This window comes from Trachurus japonicus, chromosome 13 (assembly GCF_045865225.1).
Source record: "Trachurus japonicus isolate A0001 chromosome 13, Traja_1.0".
In the NCBI taxonomy this organism is placed as follows: domain Eukaryota; kingdom Metazoa; phylum Chordata; class Actinopteri; order Carangiformes; family Carangidae; genus Trachurus; species Trachurus japonicus.
This window is the reverse complement of record NC_140919.1, coordinates 22,091,409-22,114,367: the sequence shown is the minus strand read 5'-3', so window position 1 is coordinate 22,114,367 and position 22,959 is coordinate 22,091,409. Positions and strand designations below refer to the sequence as shown.

Sequence of the window (22,959 nt, the reverse complement as noted above, 5' to 3'; positions counted from 1 at the left end):
GCATCCCTTGGCTGCACACACAGCCCTTCATGCCGTTCTCTCTCCTCATTGGATAAAGCTTGTAGGATACAAGGAAGTATACAAGAAGTTTTCTCCTCGGCTTACAGCAGAGAAGAGTGACTGACAGACCCGTGTTTCGGACCAAACACTCTATGTAAGTGATTGCCGTCGGAAGATATAACTATAAGACTTATATTAACACAAATATTCCGCTTACTTCTGCTTTAACTAATTTCCACTCATATATTTAATGGCTTTTTCTAATAAAATTGAGTCAAATTGATCTAAAGTTGTTTGCTGTTATTTTAACCACACCTCGTTGTAGTACCAGGAAGACAGAATACACACTGGAGACATAGGCATAAAGGTCTCTAAGTTTTACTCCCCTACAAAAGTATACAGTATAATGTAAAAATATGAGTGGGGTGATCCCTGGTCTTCTTGCCTCTAACTCTTCCTGGCTGAGTCAAAGTGTGGCTTATCATAAACCCAGCTGATAACTTCACTTAATGCCTGCCAGAGGACAGGATTGTCTTTAATATTTCATAATATAATTCTCTGTTGGTTTTATCCTCTCGCATTGAACTTTTCAGACCTCTGTCAGTAACTTTTAAAAATCAGTTTGTGGATTTTTACCTCAGTTGGACTTGTTTCAATATTACAGTAAGGGTGGAGAATTGACTCGTCCAACGCTGTGCAGACAAAATAAATAGATAATATCTCAGTGCAACAGCAAAATTGATATATTGTGTTTTCTTAAATTAGTTTTATTCTAAAAGAGATAGAAGATAACCTGTTTGTTGTTTGTTGTCGTATTTTTATCAGAGCTGCTCATCTTTACTTTACAATCCAAGTAATTGAGTGTAAAAAGTGAGCCATATTTCTGTATGTTTTCTCTATATTTATCTGAGCTACTGGCTCAAGCAAACACAGACGGACATGAACTGCAGGTAGGATTACCCACCTTTACCTGACGTTTACTTTTTTACACACTCTTTGCTCTCCTCGTGTACTATAAATACCTTTTTCACATCACGACTGCTCAGATTCATCAGCATACCTTCTCCTCTCTCTCACTTTCCTCCTCTCACGTGACGTGTTTCTGTCTCAGACTCTGTGACTATATTAAAAATAGCCCTGCTGTGACAGGGTTTTTGACAGTGAGCGAGTCTGTACTTCAGCTGATTCGGTCTTCATTTGGTTTTTACTCCTCTCTCTGTCTGATGTCTCCTCTTTGCTGATGAGAGCAGCCTGTGCTTTCATCTCCACTTTAGTTGTCCTTGCACCTTTTATTTTAAGAAAGTGTGCAATGGATTAGATTGCCCCCCCACCTACCCACCCCCAAAAAGCCCATGGATTAAGATGTGTGGATGGCAACAGAGAGGATGATTAAAAGGGAGGAGAAGAAGAAAAAGAGGGAAGTGGGGGCAGAGAAGAAAAAAGAGAATAGAAGAAGGAGGAAGAGGAGGAGGTGATTAGGAGGAGAAGAAAGGGAAAGTGGTGTCAAGAGCGAAAGAGGGAAAACACTGAGCATCCAATATTGTGTGTGTGTGTGTGTGTGTGTGTGTGTGTGTGTGTGTGTGTGTGTGTGTGTGTGTGTGTGTGTGTGTGTGTGTGTGCGTGTGTGTGTGTGTGTGTGTGTGTCAGACTAATCATCAGTGTAGTTAAACTCTTTTTGGTTTTCAGTGTTCATCATCTGCACAGATTTATGTGCAACAGTTTGTGATGTATATCAGCCTCTCGGTTTGCTGTTACCGGCTGTTTATCATCAGTCTATCAGCTCCTTTGAAAAAAAACACACACACACACACTAAAAGTAATTCACTGTTGCTATGCGACTGTTTAAAACTCTTTCAAACCAGCTTGAAGCCCCGCGATCTTTGCTGGAATATTATATCTTCTAAACCTTCAGCATCGTGCATGCTGAGTATGAATCTATGAATCCCACACCAAGCTGTTTGCAGGCTTTCTACCAGAAACAAAGGCCACAAAAAAGTCAATATATGATACAAGATAAACAAGACAAAGATTTTCATAAGCTTCAATGAACCAGTCTGTGCAATGTGTAATTCAGCCACTTCTAAAGACAAGAGTGTTCATACTTTTTTGTGAATGGCCACACTTGAAGATAGGGCTAAAAGCCTGCCATCAGATGAGGATAATGGTGCACTTTCTCTCCAAAAGGCACTGAAAGTCCAACAACACACTTGGGTTTGGATGCATGTCTGTTCCAGTCTCCCAGACATGTTAGTTCGATCACATAAAGTCTGAGTTTATTCTGAAAACACATGCACAACATTCTGATTAGTGATTCACTGTCTTCAGTACAAATACAGAGTAGCCTACCTAGAGATCAAAACTAATTTAGCTTAGACACTGTCTCAAAAAGTATTGGGCTTTTACAGACATTAATCGATCCATCCATCCATCCATCAAGAAAAATAGAGTTAGAAATATAAATTCATTTCTGTGCTAATCTGCGGTGTCACCATGTAACTAATTAAAGGTACAATCCCGGGCGGCTGGATTTACTGGACTAACGATTTCTTTTTCGAATTGCACACCCGCCCCTCCATCCAATCAGGAATCACAAAAACCACGCCCCCATTGCTCGGCTCACGCGCGTGCTTCATTGCAGCCGGAGACTGTTGTAGTATGCGCCACAAGCAGAGCGACTGATATAACGGAGCGGCTACAGCAGGCTGCCGCTGTCATGTTCTTCTATGGGACAGACAGCACTGAGCTTGCTTTTGAATGGTGAAATGTTAAAAAATAAACCGTACTAAGGTACTAGATTAATTATGTTCATTTTGTCTTCTTAAATATATTAGTTATATTTTTCTTGTGTTCAGACAATGAAATCAAGAGTGATGTTACCTGCTTGACAGTTTCGACTGTGACTCCAGTCTTCCTCAGAAGCGTCATCCGACATGCTGCTGACGTGTCATTTATCAGCTGGCCGGTTCGGCAGACCTGTCAGAGTCCGACGAACTGACTGCGCCCCCTCCGCCCTGGGTGGTCTCTGGAGCACGGAATCCCAGGTGTGCAAGAGAGTGTACGCCCCCTTGTCCCGCTTTATCCAGCGTTTGTACTAAGGTACATTTACAACTGTTACTGAATTATTGTATGTACATCAATGTCAGTTCTCAAACAAAAGGCAAAATCTTCTTGCTTCAAGGTTTTATTTGTCACTCCGAATTGAAGATTAGCGCCCACATAGTTTGAAACAACGTTCAAAACACACACAGCTGTCACAGCGGCAGCAGCCGCTCTACTGAGCTGATCTGCCGGGGCCGACCCCCATCCTCATCCCGGGGGAGAAAACGAGCCAAGTAACTTCTGACGGTCTTTCATACTTTCAATAAAAGTTGGCTGGCAGCTGGCTGGCTGTGATGTGCTGTGAAAAAGTGTAGCTACAATCAAAGTGCTTGCATAGAGCACATGAGCAGAACAGCGTGCACGTTGACGGACAGACGGGCCATCCAACCAAAGTTGTCTGAGACTAATTTGATTGGTCGGCCAAATTTTTGCGTATGTCATCAATTACTGTCTAATACTTAAAGGGATAGTTCAACATTTTGGCAAATTGGCCCATTGCCATAATCGCTATAGTCATAGCAGTAGGTTCATTACCTTTAATTGTAGGTGTAAGCTATTTTCAGTACGGCGGAGCGCAGCAGCTGGCTGCTCAGAGCTACGCTATGGAGGCTAACGGAATTTCTTGGTTTCCCTCATTAAACTCATCAAATTCAACATCCCAAAACTCCACAGCGCTTTTGTAGACAAGTTGTGACCTGCACAACCACCACGCTATGAGATAATGACGGAACGATACGAAACGGAGCCGTTTTCGAGGTAAATACAGGGTAAATACAGAGACTGCTTGCTGAAAAACTGTCCCTGAACGCAACGCGCATCAGCGGTTTTGTATGAATTTACCTCGAAAACGGCTCCGTTTCGTATCGTTCCGTCATTATCTCATAGCGTGGTGGTTGTGCAGCTCACAACTTGTCTACAAAAGCGCTGTGGAGTTTTGGGATTTTGTATTTGATGAGTTTAATGAGGGAAACCAAGAAATTCCGTTAGCCTCCATAGTGTAGCTCTGAGCAGCCAGCTGCTGCGCTCCGCTGTACTAAAAATAGCTTACACCTACAATTAAAGGTAACGAACCTACTGCTATGACTATAGCAATTATGGCAATGGGCCAATTTGCCAAAATGTTGAACTATCCCTTTAACCGATATACTCAGATTTTTATATTTTTGCCACAAAATGAGCCGCCCGGGATGGTACCTTTAAATAAGAAAGAATTAAATATCTTTCTTACAGTTGTAGTGATGCAACATCCTGAATAGTATCCATCACTGTTTTGTCATGATGCACTTTTGGACTCTGATCCTACATCTACATTTAGATGGTGCAGATGGAGCAGGTGGCACACAGGGTTTGTGATGATTTTCTATTTGGGACACTGTTTAAGGTCACTCATGCACAAAACCAAACAGCTTAACTGGGGAGGTGGTGTGATACTGTTGCCCAGTGCTGCAAACACATGTAGAGGTGTGCATAAGAATAGTGCACCGTGCACACACATGCACACAGCGTTGTCCCATCCTGTTAATGTATCTTTATGTTTAAGGAGGTTTTAGTAATAACATTCTTGCACTTTCATGCAGTCAGAAGATGGGGGGGTGGTGACATTTCTCAGACACAGTGGCCACATAAAAAAGATTTGATGATTCATTGTGTTACATACAGCTTTTGTTGCTTCATGCTTATAAAATAAGTCTGGCTATGGTGAGACTGTATGGAGCTCCTATTTCCCGTTGATACTTTGATTTCAGTCATACTGTTTTTTTCCGGTGCCTCTTAAAAAATGTAGGTACCTGTTGTATCATTAAGGAGAGATTTTGCTTTCCTGGCATCTCATTTGAATGATTTTTTAACAAAATATTCAACTGGGAAGATGTTTTTTTCACTCAGCAGAGAGGCATGAAATTAGCTAGAATAACCATGAAGGGGCATTCACAGTTTGTGAGACATGCTGGCTAAAGCAGGGCCTCGGCTATTTATATCAAAATCTGTAATGAGAGATTTGAGAGAAAGTGGCTGAGCTACTTGAGTTACTGCTCAGTTACTGTAGGACTTTGAATGTATTTATTAATTCAAACTAAACAAATAGTATACAAGAACTGGGAAAGGTATTGCATTTTAAGTCCCTAGCAAGTGTTTTGTAAACACACGTGTTCCCTGTGGGCTGCATGGCTGTACACAGAGACTGCCAACACAGAAATTGGGTTTTGATATTGTTAGGAGCTGAATGAAAGCAATCGGCATCTAGAGGGGGAGAAATCACAGTGGCCGATAACAGCATGTAAAAATCTATTTCTTTGAGGTAGAGGGTGTGCTGAAAATAAGCATTCCCCTTGGCTGAAATGATCCTTTCAGCAGAGTGAAGACACTTTAGCCACTGCAGTCATCCACAACACAAGAGTGTGATTTCTCTGACTCCCAACCATGCATTCAGATCTCATCAAGACCCCCGCTTTCTCTCTGTCCTCCCCTGAATATCCACTGTGCTCCTCATTCTCTGCCCACCACCACTTCACTACTCCCCCGACACCGACTTAGGGTGGATAATAGAGACCCAAAGGTCACGGCTCTTTCTTGATTTTCTTCTTCATTTTTTGGGGTGACTTCCCTAATGGACAAAAGATGGAAATGTTACTCTGTCCATCAGATACAGATAACATTGGTATTACTCTCTATAGAAGCATTTACAGCTGAGATGACAAGGATGAGAGTTATCTCAAGTGGGTAATTGGGAATCCATCGGAGTCGTGTCTGTGGGTTGTTTTTTTGCATTCCTTCAGAGTTTAAGGGAATCTCAGCAAGCTTCTTTTTCCTTTTTCGATATCAAAGGTTTTTATTTTCTGGAGGGTATTTGGGAAGGGACCAGTTTAAAACATAATCAGACATCATGTCCACTATAGAAAACTCTCCAATATCAAAGTTTGAGACGTTATAATTGTAAAATGATCGAGGGTAGGCTTACTCCGTTGATATTTACTTTAATAACAGCGCAAACATCTAAACAAACCGGCATAAGAAGAGCGTCTCTGTAACCAAGGCAACAACACATTAACTGCTCTGTGCTACAATGTTCCAGTTGCTGTGGCAACATTAGTTCCGTTATAACTATAATATGACATCTCCCCCTTTTAAGTTATCCTCAATAACATAAATGCAATAAACACATACAGTAACAGCCAGAAAATATTTCATATTCAAACATGTATCCTTAGCATGTTGTAAATTCTATTTCTATAATAAATACATTTACCCTGAAAACATTTCCCCTCTATCTAAGGTAATCCACACAAGATGCCATAAATTGTAATAATAATAATAATAGATATCAAACTCGAAATGCTATTTACTTAACTCATCTGTAAATTACTAAATCAAATATTATTACATTAAACTTAACCAAGGCACTTTCACAATCACAAGATGATTTTCAGTTTACATATTTCATTCTTTCTTTCTCTCTCTCTCTCTCTCTTTTTTCAAAAATAAAATAAAATTGTCTTTCTGTTTTCCCAATCCCCCCAAAGGCCATATGGTTGACACATCAGTGTCTGTCTACAGGACTAGCCTGTTGACTGGTCTGCACAGTCGTCCAGCTCTGGTTCGATACTGTCCTGATGTCTGTGCAGGGGTGTGTGTGTGTCTTGTGAGTTCCTTCGGACTAGAAGAAACAGTCTCTGGAATGATAACAGTTCCTGGCTGGGAAATCACTCCTGTACTCTCAGCTGATGAAAGTACTGTGTCTTGGGCAGGTTGTGAAGAAAGATCTGCCCGGAGATGGCGGCGGTTCCGCCTCAACACTGCTCCTTGTGATGTGTTGATGGTGTATGACCTTGGAGTCACACACTCTTTTGAAACGACTGCTGGTGTCACCCAGGCCTTTTCCTGATCCAGCTTGGTGAGGACTGTGTCTCCAGCTCGTAGTGGTGGAAGAGGTCTGGCTCCATGTCTGCGATTGTAGTAGAAAGTTTGTTTTGCCTTCTCACCAGCATCTTTCTGTTTAACAGTCTTTCTGTTGGGCCATTTAGGTTGAAGATTCTTCTCTAATGTGGGGAGTGTTGTTCTGATCTTTCTCCCCATTAACAGTTCTGCTGGACTGACTCCCGTAGTGGCACAGGGAGTTGATCTGTAGCACATGAGGGCTATTACTGGGTCTTCTTGTCGGAGGATTCTCTTTGCAGTCTGTACTGCTCTCTCCGCATGACCGTTTCCTTGAGGATGGTGAGGACTAGACGTGATGTGTTTGAAGTCTAGCTGTCTTGCCAGCTCCTGGAATTCTGCGCTGGAGAATTGAGGACCATTGTCACTCACCACCTCATCCGGTTTGGTCTCTGAATGACTTGAGCGCTTGTTGTGGATGGTAGGTGCAGCACCTCGAGGAACCGTGAGTAATAATCTGATATTACCAGGTAGTGGTTTTTGTTGTGCTCACAGAGGTCAAGAGCAATTCTCTTCCATGGACGATCAGGCAGTGGTGTAGAGATGAGTGGCTCTTTCTGTTGGGCCCGCTTTTGCTCTTGGCATGAGTCATAGATATATATACGTAGATGCCGCATTCGGGCTTGTTTGGAATGTCTCACGGCCGCCATCTTGAGGAGTAGTTCCTCCTGACAAGCAATCAACAGTCAGAGGGTTTGACAGCTGTGAATCTGGCAAAATGCCAAACTTTAGTGCCGCGTACAGATCATCCCATGAAAGAAACGCCAAAACGAAGAGACATGGAATAACTTTTCTCAAGTAATAGGTTGTTTTATATTATATAACTATTATGAACTTGTTGAATTTGATGTAGGTAAGTTATCTGACATAAATGAAACTAACGTAACGTATCATAGGGTGGGATATGTGTTACATTTAGTGCATATACCGGTAGTTAATATATTAATAGTTTGTTATTTTGTTGCCTGTATGTGTAGGCTAGGCTTATCAGCTGTTTCCCCCGGCTGTGAGTTTGTGGTTGCCATGGTGATGAGGCCGGCGAGTGAGTGTAAACCACTGTAGGCTACCTATATAATTGTGCTAGGCCATATTAAATCAGTTTCATGGCACTTACATTAACCCTAACTGCTAACGTGAGCTATATAGCTGAATTGTAGTGATTATATTAAAACAAACGGCTTGAAAATCGGTTGAAAATTCAGTCTGCCTCTGTAGATAGTAAGTAAAAGTTAGACACCTCCTCCTCAAGATGGCGGCGGCGGCGACAATCCGTTCCAATGGGCAGCAGCGTCAGAGGCGGCATCTACGTATATATATCTATGGGCATGAGTGGCATGACATCACTGTGTTCTTGAGTTCTGCAGAGAGTCCTGGCCACCAGACCGAAGATTTTGCTCTGTCTCTACACTTTGTTAGCCCCTGATGTCCATCATGTATTTTCTGAATGATGTCGGCTCTCTGTGACTGTGGAATGACGATCCTGCTTCCACGTATGAGCAAACCATCAGCCTCTGATAGCTCATTTTTCACCTTCATGTACACTCTGACATTTGGTGGTGCATTTCCACTGTATTCTGGCCATCCGCTTCTCACGAATTTGATGACAGACTGCAGCTCGCTGTCAGCTGCAGTGGCCATTTTGATGCTTTCCATCCTGCTTGGAGATGCTGGGATGCTTTGTACCACCGAAGCTACATAACACTCCACCTCGCTGTGTGTGTCAGCTTCTTCTTTTGTGTAAGTCTGTGGGCTTCGGGACAAGGCATCAGCGACGAGGAGAGTTTTTCCTGGCACATATACAGCAACTGGTTTGTACCTCATCAGCCGCATTAGAAGACGCTGAGATCTCAAGGGAACATTATCGATGCTCTGGCTGTTGATGAGTGGCACCAATGGCTTATGATCAGTCTCAAGCCTGAATTCATCTAGGCCACACAGATACTTATCAAACTTTTCACAAGCCCACACACCAGCCAGACACTCCTTCTCTATCTGGGCATAGCGTGTTTCAGCTTCTGAGAGACGTCTGGAGCAGTAGGCTACTGGCTTCCACTCTTCTCAGTGGAGCTGAAGCAGCACAGCTCCCAGTCCATAACTACTGGCGTCTGCAGATACAGCTGTAGGCCTTGTGACATCATAAAAGGAAAGAACAGGTGCTTTTGTCAGCATTCTTTTAATGTCCTCAAAAGCTGCCTGCTGTGAGTGTCCCCACGTCCAGATGTTCTTGCTCTTTAGCAGCTCATACAACGGCTGTCCCACCGCTGCAAGGGCTGGGACGAACCTCCCCAGGTAATTCACCATGCCGAGGACTCTTTTTAGCTCCTGCACATTTTCAGGCGGTGGCAGCTGGTGAATAGCCTCCACTTTGTCAGGGTCCGGTCTGACTCCTGACTGGTCGATGAGATGACCCAGGAAGCGTAGCTGGCTCTGTCTGAGGGAGCATTTCTCCTTGTTGAGTTTGAACCCTGCCGACTCAACACGCTGCAGCACCTTCTCCAGTCGGGCATCATGTTGCTCCATCGAGGTCCCATAGATGAGGATGTCATCCATGAAGACTGCCACGCCTTCCAGTCCTTCTAAAGTCTCCAGCATCTTGCGCTGGAAGATCTCCGGTGCACTTGTTATGCCAAAAGGTAGTCTTTTGAAACAGTATCTGCCAAAAGGTGTTATAAATGTTGTCAGCTTGCAGCTGTCTGGATGCAGAGGGATCTGCCAGAATCCGCTGGCAGCATCAAGGGAAGAAAACACAGTTGCGCCGCTCAGCTTGGCTGTTATCTCGTCTGAAGTTGGTAGGATGTAGCGTTCTCTTTTGACTGACCTGTTTAGCTTTGTCAGGTCAACGCAGATTCGGGCTGTGCCTGTGTTCTTCTTCAGGACTGGTACCATGGGAGCGCACCATTCAGTAGGTTGTATCACTCGCTCGATGACACCATCCTTCTCCATCCTCTGTATTTCTTCTTTCACTTTCTCTAACATGGGAAAGGGCACACGACGTGCAGTGTGCACAGCATATGGTACAGCATCTTCTCTTAGCTGGATTTTGACTGGTTCAGTTTTTAGAGTAGCATGCTCACTGTGGGTTAGATGGCTGCTGATGCATTTTAACTCATCTACTCGCCTCACCAGGTTCATCCTCACTGACAGGGCCTGGCTGAGGAGATTGTTGACTCTACGTCCACGTACTACGTAGGCTGTGAATAGATAGTCTTTACCTTTGTGGCTGGCTGTTGCGTTGAAGCGGCCCAGACACAGCAGCTCACCTCCAGGGCTGTCCAGAGAAATGTCAGGTGGGTCCAGTGCTCTCTCAGGGGTGAGTGTGTGAAATGTGTCCTCACTTATGACAGTGACATCAGCTCCCGTGTCAATCTTGAATTCTACTGGACAGGAATCCACTTGAAGTTGCACAGTCCACTGTTCACTTTTTTCATTAGCATCACACACTGAACCCAGGAAATAAGAGGTCTGCCCAGCTCTCTCAGTCTCTGTGACCTCATTCACTGACCTGCTGCGACATACTCTGGCCCAGTGTCCCATTCTGTGACAGTTGTGGCAGGTAGCTCTTTCTGCAGGACACTTCTCATCTCTATTATGCTGTGTTTTCCCACATTTGCCACATTTCTTCTCATTCCCCCCCCATTTTCTGTCCTTTGACTTGCCTTGTTGACGCTGTTGTGGTTTCCAGTTCGTGCTTTTACGTTTAAACTGCACCTCCTGTACTGATCCCGCAGCGTCTCCTTGCAGACTCACTTGTGTCGCGACCTCCTCCGACTGTCTGACGGTCTGTATTGTGTGCGTCAGCGTCAGGTCCGACATCAGCTGCAGCCTGCGGGAGAGCTCTTTATCCATCATCCCGACGACGATGCGGTCGCGGATGTTTTCCTCTCGAGTTACTCCAAACTCGCAGTGCTCTGACAGATCATACAGGGCTCTGATGAAACATTCTGCCTTCTCACCCGGCCGTTGGACCCGTTGGTAAAAACATGCCCGTTCGTGGATAACGTTCCTCCTCGGAAAAAAGTAGTCGTTAAACTTCCCCATGACGATGACAAAGTCATTACGGTCCTCCTCTTGAGCAAACGTGAATGACTTAAAAATGTTTTCTGCCTCGTTGCCCATGGCATAAATCAGGCAGCTCACTTGTACTTGTCCCTCGTCCTTGTGAAGCTTTGTTGCGACTCTGTATCGCTCGAACCGTTGCTTCCACTCGGGCCACTCCATCGGCTTGTCAAACGTAAAGTTTTCCGGAGGGTTAAACTTCGCCATTTCTTTCTTCTTGCCGTCTGTCTTCTTACTTTCTTCGTTGAATTACTTCTGACACCATGTAAAATGATCGAGGGTAGGCTTACTCCGTTGATATTTACTTTAATAACAGCGCAAACATCTAAACAAACCGGCATAAGAAGAGCGTCTCTGTAACCAAGGCAACAACACATTAACTGCTCTGCGCTACAATGTTCCAGTTGCTGTGGCAACATTAGTTCCGTTATAACTATAATATGGGTGCGTTCCGATCGACCTTTAGTTCCCTGCGCAGTGGACTACACAGGGTGTGCCGCCATGTTAAGTGTGGTTCCAAACCGCAGGGAGCAGTTTGAAGGGAACTGTGAACTGTGCAGGGAAGGAGTGAACAACGGTTCCTCACTTCGCCCAGTTCACCGGATGTTGACAACCGATATTACCCATCAGCCATTGCGGTCCGTTTACGTGCGTTACGTAAATTGGTAGGGCTAACGGTTACCTGTCTAACTTTAATAGCTCAGTGGCTCAATAAACGGTCCATGAAAAAATATTTTTTCCGGCGAATATCTTAGTTACAACCTGATTGAGCTAACAAGAGTAGTTTCATGTCGTGTCCGACAACGGGAGGGTTTTAACAGCTGACGTCCTGTTAGCTTAGCTGCGTTAGCTTAGCTGCCGCCGTTATCTTAGCAACAGCCGTTAGCTTAGCAACAGCCGTTAGCTTTCCTGTCGGCTGAGCCACTGATGCTTTCTACACATCCTGATACCCCCAAACTGAATAAATACCACGCATTGTAACACAAAACTGCTTTGCTTGTGCACACAGAAATAGTAATGTTTCTTAAATAATTTCAGATCTGTCTAAACGGTGATAGTGGCGTGAAACATTTTGAAACTTAAAAACTTTATTTTTGAACTCGACCGGAAACAGCTGTGACGTTGCAGGGTGTTCCGATTGGTGTAATATCGGTTAAATGAAGTTTCCTACGGCAGATTCCCTGTGCAGGGAGTAGGGGGCTCTGTCCAAGTAAACTGTGGATCGGAACGCAGCTTATGACAATAATCGTGCCTATCCACAAGTTTCCGAACGTCATCTATGGTCAAAACTGGCTTAGGTTTGCCGGTTTGGTGGAATTTTACGTTTACGTTTCCATGGTTTTCAGGCGTTGTCATAGTTGCGGTAAACGCATGAATCTATTAACGCTGGCTTTTAACACAGATGTCAATTTGTGTGATATCCACTGTTAAAAGCTGCTGTGATGATCCATGCGTTTTACAGATTTTCATTGGGGGGGGGGGATCCATGCATTTACCACGGCTACTGAAACCATGGAAACGTAAACATAACATTCCAAAACCGGCAAAACAGGCTACGTTTTTGACGTTCGGAAAAAGGTGGATACTGTATGCAGCGGAATCATCCTATTATCGGATGCCAAACTAATAATATAACAGGATCATGCTCAAATACAATGAGTTAAAATGTCACTAAAATGTCACAGTGTGGCTTCATATTCAAATCCATTCAAGTTAGAAATAAAAGGGCTGAAGAGGAGTGTCTGGGTTTATTTCAGCTACAGATCACATTTTCTTTAGTTTCAGTAGTGGTGGAGAGTTATAGCCTACTATTTATTCAGCCTATATTTATAGTTGCTGCTGTTGCTGGTTCCTTTCCTCTTTACACATGATGCTTTCCCACTGTTTGGTTCCTGCCTGTCTTCATCACTCCTTCGTGATCAATACATTCATTAGCCTACAGTTTATTTAAAGAGCCCTGTACTGTAAATGGTTAACAACGTTATGTGGATTTGGTGGTAAAACAACTACGTACGTGTGCGCGCGTACCACTGTTTGTACACACATGCGCGTGCAGCAACATGAGCGCGCACTGTCCATATCCATGCCCTTGCCTGCGTCGTGCAGCTCATTACGTTTGATTCATGCAGGGCTCCTGCGCCTGCACTGAGCACTTGGCGGACAGACGCGCAGGGCAAGCAGGGGTTTGCTGCTGCTGTTGTTGCTGCTGCTGCTGCTGCTGCTGATACCGCGGGGTATCAACTTAGTGCATCACAGTCCAGTGATGGGAAAACAGTCTGGGATTCCTTCAGTGCTCGGTCTGGGATGCGCATCTGGACCGTAGAGTTTCCCGGGGACAATTACGCGTGGAGGCGCTCCGCTGTTCCTCTCCCTGTCCCCCTTCCCCCACAGAGGAAATAATCACACGGGTTGAGGACACTTTGCCTTTTTTTCTGTATTCTTTCTTTTTTCTTCTTCTTCTTCTTCTTCTTCTTCTTCTTTTCTTTCCTTTTTTTGTTTTGCTTTTTTTTTTTTTTTTTTGACAGAATGGCAGGCGCAAAGTGCCTTCTGAAAACCCCGAGGTAAGTCCACATCCCGATTTGGAAAAACATACACTGTCGATGAGCATTGGCGCATATTTCCAAACAAAATTAACATAATACGTCTTTTGGCACTGAAACTGCATGCTGTTCAGTAGTGAACATCTACTGTACAGTGGTGCCATGCAAATATCTGTTTTTAATAACCCATAAGTGGATTTACTGTGATATTTGCAGCACCCTTTTAAACTAATAGTGTCCTATATGAGCTATTTCCACAATGTCAAAGGAATGAAATGGCTAAGTGTGAGGCAGCAGGTGCACAGAGTGTGTTGGATCAAAAGCGTAGTGTGATTTTTTATTTTTATTGTTTGGCTGTGCAAAGCGTGTCGTTTGTGTTTGGTCTTGAAACGCGCCCCAAAATCCATGCAGAGCGTTGCAGTAAAGCGGCTTTCACAGCAGACTGCTGGTGTGTGTGCAGTAAACAAAATATCTCAGCTTGGCCTGGCTGAATGTGTGGCAGAGGAGAGAAGCGAGATTTCCACATCTCAGTTATCAGCTTCAACAATTTCCTCAGTTGTTACCAATCAAAACTGACGTTATTGTCTCCCACACTCAGGATCTAAACTTTATACGCACGCATTATTAAGCAGTAAGTTGCCGGTTCGTGCAGTAAACTGGGCTCTGGACTCCTCAAACACACAAACGTTCCCAGTTAGTAAATTACAGCGGTGGACCTGGGCATCTTCAGGGCTCAATTTTGTCCTCTGATCAGGTTGATTCCTGCTGGGTACCTTCTGGGGCGGGAGCACGTGAGAGTGTCAATCATCACGGTGTCGCGATGGAGAGGTCGTTAAACGCAAAGATTAGACAAGGAGGTGGCGTGACAAATCTATCCCGCAGCTCTCCTTTAATTCACTGCAAGAAAAAAAATCTCCAAATCTTGAACGGACACCACTGTTTCTTTTTTTTTCTAATTTATTTTTATTATTTTATGCATGCATCCAACATATTCACTGCAGAATCACTGTGTGTGAGTGTGTTTGTGTGTGTGTGTGTGTGTGTGTGTGTGTGTGTGTGTGTGTGTGTGTGTGTGTGTGTGTTGGCTGGCTGTTTTGATGTGTGCCTCGCAGACACAGCAGCCTATTTAAAGCACATCACATCTACTTACCATCTCTACATCATTTCAGTGTGTCCAGCCATTCAGTGCAAAACTCACTTTTCCAGAGACACACTTATTTACATCATTAACTGCAAATAGATCCAGTTGTATGATCCCCCAGGGAGCTTTCAAAACGGAATGGTTTTAATTTGCTTTGAAATATGTGGATTACAGGAAGGGGGGGGACAGCTGCTCCTATTTAAATATGCATCCCCAGCCTCTTTATTTTCCAAATTGATCCTCATTAATGCCATTCCAGATAAGCTTCGATTTGGCTTATCTCAGTGAAAGCATGCATGGTGGATAATGACGCCATCCTGGGATTTTTGACTTTTGGATAGTGGCTTTTTTTGTAGGCTTACCATAGTCTGACAGACATACTCATCACTGGAGTTTGTTGAATAATTTTGTCTGATGCACCAAATGTTGCAGTTCCTGTTTGTCTTTCTCTAATCCTAGATCGGGTCATTTGACAGCTATGGTGACAGTGTGGTGGTGGTGGTGTTTTTTGTTGTTGAATGCATTAGTTGTAAACAGTATGTGTGTGGTATCTTGGAAAATTGGAAACTGGCTGCAGGCTCTCTTGAACACACTGATAGCCTTCTGCAAAAAGCCGCAGTTCTCTAACAGACCAGCACACAGTTGGCTTTGCCTTTTCTTCTCTGCATTGAGTGTGTTAATGCAGAGAGAGAAGACATCACAGACAACACAAAATAAACTTATTGACTACACTGGCTTCCCATAAATGATAATGCGACAAGCAGGTCTTGATATTCAAAAGACTACAAAAACTCTTTCCCTTTTCAGTAAACATGGGAAATTTAATGTTGCTTGGGTATAAACTGGTACATTTTTTGAAAAAGGGAAGTGTTGAGTGTTTGACAAGAATTTGCTCTGACAAAGTCAACTCCATGCCCTTTTTGTCTTGCAGTAACTTCCAGTCATCTGCCATGTTTGAAGGCTCAGAGGCTGTGGAGGTGGAGGGAGGCACCACAGACAGCACTGTGGCCTCGTCTATCAGCGCCTGCAAGAAGGTAAAAAAAAAACAGAGCTGGGTCTCATGTGTTTGTGCTGCGATCTATCTAACCGTGTCTCTGTAGCCTATGTCTGCTGTACGACCACTTCTCAAACACTTCTTTTCATTTTTTCACCATCCTCTGTGCACCTGCCTGTCATATCTGTCTCCTCGTTCCTCGTCACTTTATCTGTTTGTGTGTTTCCAGCAGAGCCAGAGATTTTCATTTCCTCCTTCAGGGTGCCAGTGACACCCAGGGGTTGTGTAATAAGAGGCACAGCCAGACCCTGGGGGTCAACCCAGTAGATTTATCATCTCCCAGTACCGGAGAGACAGGAGGGGAAACGGTACAGATCAGTAGGCTGAGGTGGAGGCTAGATTGAATTTTTCTTTTAAAGTGTGTGTAGTTCTATTTGTGTGCACCCCTGACTATATGTGTATATGTACAGGTGAACTCGGCCGGTGCGTGTTCCTAATTAGCCAGCCTCTCATGATCGTAACCGACTTCCACTCCAGCGTCCCATAGAGACACAAGGTGACAGCTTTGTTCAAACTGGAGCTGACCTGTGCCCACAGCCTTTGATACGATCGCTCTCAGTGAGATCAGCCGAGTCGACGTCACCTTTACCTGGACGTGGGCCTGCACAGATGGCCCATTCCTGAGGGTGCAAGCATAGGGGGGGCATGATTTGTCACTAAAAATACACAGTGAGACAAGACAACAGCGCACACGTAATATCTGTCATACGTCAAAGTGACTGCATAAGGATAATTTTAATCACAACATGTTTTTTTTAATCCTCTACCTGCTGTGCTTAAGGAAAACAAACTACAGAAAACTTCCTTTTTCTTGTCTTACAAATAAAACAGATAGAAATAGGGAATGTTTAAATTCATCCTTGGCATTGGAACTGGGTGATTATTAAAGCTGGAAAGTCAATATTCTGTGACAAATGAATGTGTCAGTCAGCGGCACACTTGTCACCGACAAAAGCAGCTGCATTGCTGTAGGTTTCATACAAAAAGGCTTCATTAAAGTGTCCCTCCAGGGAGGAGACAATAACTGATGTGTATATATAATGTGCAGTGTCTGGTTAGCTGACAGATTATTGATCCTGTGTCGCACACACTTATCCTGAAGTGAAGGTTCTGGAGAAAGGTCAATTGATCCCATCTACCAGAGGGGGAAAACACAGAGACTGGCAGATGAAAGTGAATGGGTGACTCAGAAGATTGCGTGTGTGTGTGTGTGTGTTATTCTCCAGGATTCTGTGTTGTGTGACTTCAATGCTACTCCTACCTGAGAGGGCTTTATCTGTGTGCTGCAGGTGCTGTGCAGTAACAGCGTGCTGGAGTCGTCCGAGTACTGGCTGAGGAACGAGAAGGCTCTGTGCAGACTGGGCCTGCTGGACGACGACACGGAGGGCAGCTGCACCATGGTGAGTAGCATACTGCGGGTGATGAAACATGCGCACGCTAATGGAAACAAAGCTGCACTACTACAGTAAGTCATCTCTGACTGTGGAGACGTGAAGCTGCAGGAGGCGTGTTTGTGGCCTGAGGCGACAGTGAGGTGGGGGGTTGAATCTTCAGGTGGAGCTGATGTGAGATGACGTCTAAGAACTGCACTCTCATCAGCCTGCTGCCTCCGGGTGTGTTGTAGGCATGGTGATGATGGCTGGTTCCTCGCTGCTACTGTATTTAGCTGCCAAAAAGTGTAATGTGCCTCTCGTACTGTGTTGAGCGAATGTTTTGGCAGAATGGATGTGACTCAGTTCAGATCTATGGGTGCAGTATTTTGTTGCTGAGGTTTCTTTGTAGTATTCAATTAGAAGAATAAATCTTCAGTAGCACTTTATACTGTATGTAGCAACAGCTTGTAAGCGGAGTTACTGATCAAGGCGAAGTTGATGTTACACAAAAATACATCTTAACAGCTGTGATATTCCCAGTGCGGCTCTGCTCTTTCACAGCTGGTCACACTGCAGCTCCACTGTAGCAGTTGGCGACATAACAGCTGATCAAAATCCCTTTTTTTGTGCTGACATCCAGCAGTTTTACTTCTCATCATGCTCCTGTGATGTAGAGGGATACTTGAAGGCTTGTCGTTGCATTGACATCATTAGGTGTGGTCCTTGCACATAGGCTTTGCTCACTTCATCCTAAATAACAATTAATCAGTTCACATATGATAAATACATAAACAATGTCACCTCTGATGTTGTCATTGAGTGTTTTTTTTTTTTTTCATTTTCTTTGCCCCCCCCTTCTGTGAATAAAAATAGAGGATTTGTGCTTTGTAATTAGGTTGGAAAACTGTGTTTATTTTTGCCTCTGTTAATGGAAGAGCATTTCTCAAAAGTGCTTTCCTGCTTCAAATACACCAGAAGATTTTCTTTGAGCAGATGTTATAAATGATGCAATTTTATTCTGCGGAAAGATTGTGAAAGGCTCTGTTCAGTCTCAGCAGGTCATCTGTGATCAAACTGTTAAAAGGAAGATGGTTTTATAATATATACAGTAGTAGATGCATCTCTGATGTGGTTATTTTATCACACTCTGTGACTGAAAATAAATAAGCTGTCATAATGGCCTTTTTTAGTTCATTACTATTTTCATTTATTTATGTGACTCAAGACTGCATGATTGCATGGTGTGAACAGAACATGCATTCATAACAAAACAGTGGCACAAGGCAGTAAGTGCAGTAACAGTATTGATTTAACCACAATGATGACAATTAGTTTAAATAATACTTTGGTGAGTTCCTCTCTGTATATTTCATTGTGTTTAGACTCTGTTACAAATACTGCAGATCTTCTGGTTGTGACCTTAGGAATTCTGGTGTTGTTCATCCTAAACTTACAAATAGCAACAACAGATACCTACGCAGTTTAAACTCTTGTTTTAGTTCTACATAACTATCACATGATGACAGAGCTGCCTGTCTGATATCACGTGAAAAACTGATCTCTCAGCTTCTGTTCGACACTTTGTTTAGAGATAAAACAAACCATAGTCATCCAGTACATCCAATATCTGCTTAACCTTCAAAATCAATGGTGGTGGTGGGGGCTTTCTCCCCATGTCCTGTCTCTCTACAGCTGTCATATCAATTAAAAGCATAAAGCCCAAAATTATAGTTAAAAATAAATAGATAAATAAATAAAATGGTGGTGTACACCAGCATAATTTAGCCAAAGCAAATACTTGTACATGACTGAACTGACCTGAATTTCTTTACCTTTTAGCAGCCAATTCTGTTTTCAGCTATGACAGAAAGTGGGTTTATTGTCCAGCTCACCATAGACCATGTTTTTTGCAGATAGTTGTTTTTAGGGTGTAGTTACGGAATTTCATCTTTGCTGTAACGTCTCGAGGATTTCAGTAGTTTGATATCTGGACATACAGCCATCAATATGAGATAAACAATCTCAGTGTTACATAAATTCAATCAGTGTACCTTAGCTTCATCTTATGATTTTGTCCTCTTTTCCACTAAATCTGTCTGAGTTTGGGTTGACATGCCTGGAGCTACAGCAGAGTAGCTGCACAGTCCCACTTAGATTTAATAGAGATAATATACTGTAAGTCATGGTTTCTTATTCAAAGAACACTTTAAAACACAACATTTAAGTTTATATCTTGGAACATAATGTTGTAAATTAGCCATTTTATACTGTCCCTGCCTTTGTTCTTTGCATGTGGGAATAGATTACTGTAAGTAGAAACACTAATCTATCAATATGATATCCAGTAAGCGTGTCCTGTGGGACAAATGACAAGGCACATGACACCAATTTAAAAGAAGGTTGATGATTGTCAACAACACAAATTACTCATGTGTACTTCTTCAAAGAATATAGATTTAAACCTGCTGAACTCTGTAAATAAATGCGGACTAAGGTCTTTCTTTAAGAAAGATGAAATTTTGCTCAATGTTTTTGTTGGGGTTCATTAAAGAGCTTAATCACTTCTCTGTAATAACATCATCTCAAACTCATATTTCCCTGTTTCAATGGATTTTTTTTTCTTCCTGAGAGCCTCCTGGGCAGCACTGTCTCTGAGTCACGACATGCAACTCACTGATCAGAGCCACGACTCAGTGATTCAGTTTCCACTGCAAGAGTAGTGGTATCACTCTCAAAGATCTTCCCATAGAGAGATAGTGATGCACAGCCTCACACAATATAGTGTAGTAGCCTTAACTTGGCTGTAGACTACTACACTGACTCTCTCATTTCACAGCAGTAGTCAACATTGAGAATCATAAATAACATAAGGATGATTAGAGCATCACATGGTTTTCAGGTTTTCAACCCTTATTTAAGTGATGCATTGAAAACTTCCTGTTGTTTTGTTCTCACCACCAAATCATCACTTGTGCAACTTGTTGGTGTTTTTATTTTTCATTCCTGAGTCATGGTCGATAGCTGGTTTGTCTTCTGCAGAATAAATGCCAGTAACACGCAGAGTGTTTTGACATTTTTCCGCCATACTCTTCTTCGCTAAAACATGCCTCAAGTGTTTGATAATCATTACCAAGGTAACAGGACAAGCAGTAATTTAGCAAAGAGCACCGTTCTCACTCACTCATGTCGCACTTCATAAGTGAGAGCAGCCACATGCTCAATTGAATGTTCCTGGAACCCCCCAGACACCAGCTGGATTATCTAGGACAAGTTGTACACAGGACTCAAACTGTGTGTGGGTTATATGCAAGAGCTCTTCAGAGGTGTTTGATCTTTGCCACAGCTCCGCGCATGTACCGATACAAGTTGTGAAAAATACAGAGCTTAAGTTTAGTGGTATTTCAAAGGGCAGATGGTCTGTACATCAGCTCAAATGTCCTGTTGGCTAAAGAGTCTCACAAACTAGATGTATGCATTATGCCTCAATGCTTCTTTCTCTGCATTATTCTTCACCTGGGATGCTGTTTGTGCCAACTTGAAAACAAAGACATCACTCGCACTACCCAGGGCAGAGATTTTGCAGACAGTTTTATCTTTGTTTTCCCTCGTGAAATGTAAAAACAAAAGCAGCTTAATCTTCATAAAAGAATCAATGGTCATTTGTTTTTTTTCTCTTCATTGAGACTGTTTTTTATGAATCGGGGTGGAACTTTAATGCGAGAGTGAACAGATGCAGCCCGTCCTCCCACAGCGTCGCTCCTGGACGTTGACGTGACAAATTGCTCCTCTGACTCTCAATTCTCTATTTGGCTTTTCCCTGGCTCAACACAGCCAATCAATCAGGCGGTAGCTGACGAATGATGACACTGTGTGAGAAATAAATTCTCCTGTCCTGGCCTGAACTGTACAGGGAGGCAGAGAGAGAGAGAGAGAGAGACGGCCTAGCATGGAAAATAGAAGCGGGGTAAACGAGTGAAAAAGACAATGAATGCTGATCCAGAGAGATTGAGAGGAGCCGCCACAAAACCACACACAAACACTGGAAAGTGCAGAGAGATACAAAAACACACAGAGCACAAGGAGGAGAGGAATCTGATTGTTCTTGTGTTGATGACTTGGCCTTCTTTGGCTTTAATTTACCAAAGCAATTATAGTATTGAGTTTTTGAGGGTTTGGTTGAAGGTTAAAACAGCATAGTCTGACTTTACTGGAAGTTGACTGGTTAGGGAATATTTTGAAAATCCAAATTTTCCCACATCATTCCCATTGTCTTGTGGTTTCTATAAGAAAATGTTGTTTGAGAGTCGACATAGTTTTAAGCATTGATGTTTTCAGGAACATTCCCGAATAGTGAATGCGGAGGGGCCAATAAATAGTGAGGCAAATAAAAGATAAAAGCTTGTGGTTTTCGCTCCATCACCCACCACTGGCTGCATCATGTTGTCACCTTTGATCACTCACTCATGTTTTAATGCATGAAGTCACAGAGAAGTGTCATGTTGCTGTGATAGTCACACTGCATTTCATCACATCCCTGAGAGATTCGACAGGGTGAGCGTTTTGAGGGAGACTGGATCTTTTTTTTTTTTTCTTCGTGAGGCAAACAGTTGTCAAATCTCTGCATCTGATTTCCATGTTGTATTTCTCTTAATCGATGTGTTTATTCAGTTAATATGGGTGTAGACTAGGGTGAAGATATTTCTGAGAAAATGAGCAATAAAAGTTCTGTTGTTGAACAAAAAGAGCAAACCAAGAGGGAAAACCAAACGAGTAGTACTGAATTTCAATTGAGGCCAATAAGAGAATTCAACAAAATGCAAGAACATTTCTCAAATGCTGAAAATTATTTTCTTCAGTGTCCTTCCTCTTTTGAAGCTGTAGTCCTAGGAGTAGAGTGATCCATTCATCACCGGATTCAAACACTTCACACTCGGGCGGAGTGCCGTGTCCTGACCTGTCCCTTCTCAGCACAGAGAGAGGCAGAACAGAATAAATATGCCATCAGCTGTGGCAGGAGCGCTGACTTACAGCAGGATCAGAGCAGGAACACAAACACCCTCCTTCCCTTTAAACCTAAACCTTTCCTCTACACATTTCACCTCAGACAGACAGGTTGAGAATATACAGTCTGTGGTGCAGGGTCATTCTAAAGTGTGGCCAAAAGTTGAAGCCCCTTCTCTGTGAAGTCCACCATGTGTCATTAAAAATAGAGGGAGGAGGCTGCCGCCGCGGCGGCGGCGGCGGCGGCGGCGACGACGACCGGAGGAGAACCGTAAGTTTCGCTTTTACGCACCACGTCTCTCTCCGACGCAGGGGGGAGGGGGGAGGAGGGGGGGGGCGGTGTTTCGTACCCGTGCAGGGAAGTTACATAGTGCGGTTTCAGCCGACGCGACCCCGCTCAGGCTGCGGCGGCAGCACCATTCATCCTATTAACCATTTTTCTATCACCGCAATGGGGTCATGCCTATGTTCCCACAGCCCTATGTTCCCTCAGCCCTATGTTCCCTCATTTCTAACTTTTGTTGTCACTGAAAATTAGGCCCTATGTTCCCTCAGCCCTTTGGTCCCACCATTGGTTGGGTTTAGGCAATGAAGAAAGGAGTTGGTTAAGTTTAGTAAAAAGACCAGGTAGAGGCTAGACAGGCCAGATAGGTAGAGTCCAGATAGGTAGAGAGAGTCCAGAGGGAACATAGGGCTGTGGGAACATAGGCACGCTCCCGCTGCAATGAGTCTGGAAACATTATTTTAAGGCCGAAAAACTCCGCA

General features: G+C 43.5%; 1 protein-coding gene across 6 annotated transcripts in view; it reads left to right on the top strand.

Moving 5' to 3' along the window:
* sphkap (SPHK1 interactor, AKAP domain containing) overlaps window positions 1-22,959 on the top strand; it is a 175,587-nt gene that overhangs the window by 135,708 nt on the left and 16,920 nt on the right. For 3 of the 6 annotated variants that reach the window (XM_085795368.1, XM_085795372.1, XM_085795369.1), the window contains exons 2-3: window positions 15,698-15,800; window positions 17,110-17,220. In XM_085795368.1, coding sequence (XP_085651494.1) covers window positions 15,698-15,800; window positions 17,110-17,220 — 214 coding nt within the window. Of the gene's footprint in view, window positions 1-13,121; window positions 13,647-15,697; window positions 15,801-17,109; window positions 17,221-22,959 lie in introns of those variants that run through there. The other 3 variants (XM_085795370.1, XM_085795371.1, XM_085795373.1) reach the window with 2 other exon arrangements.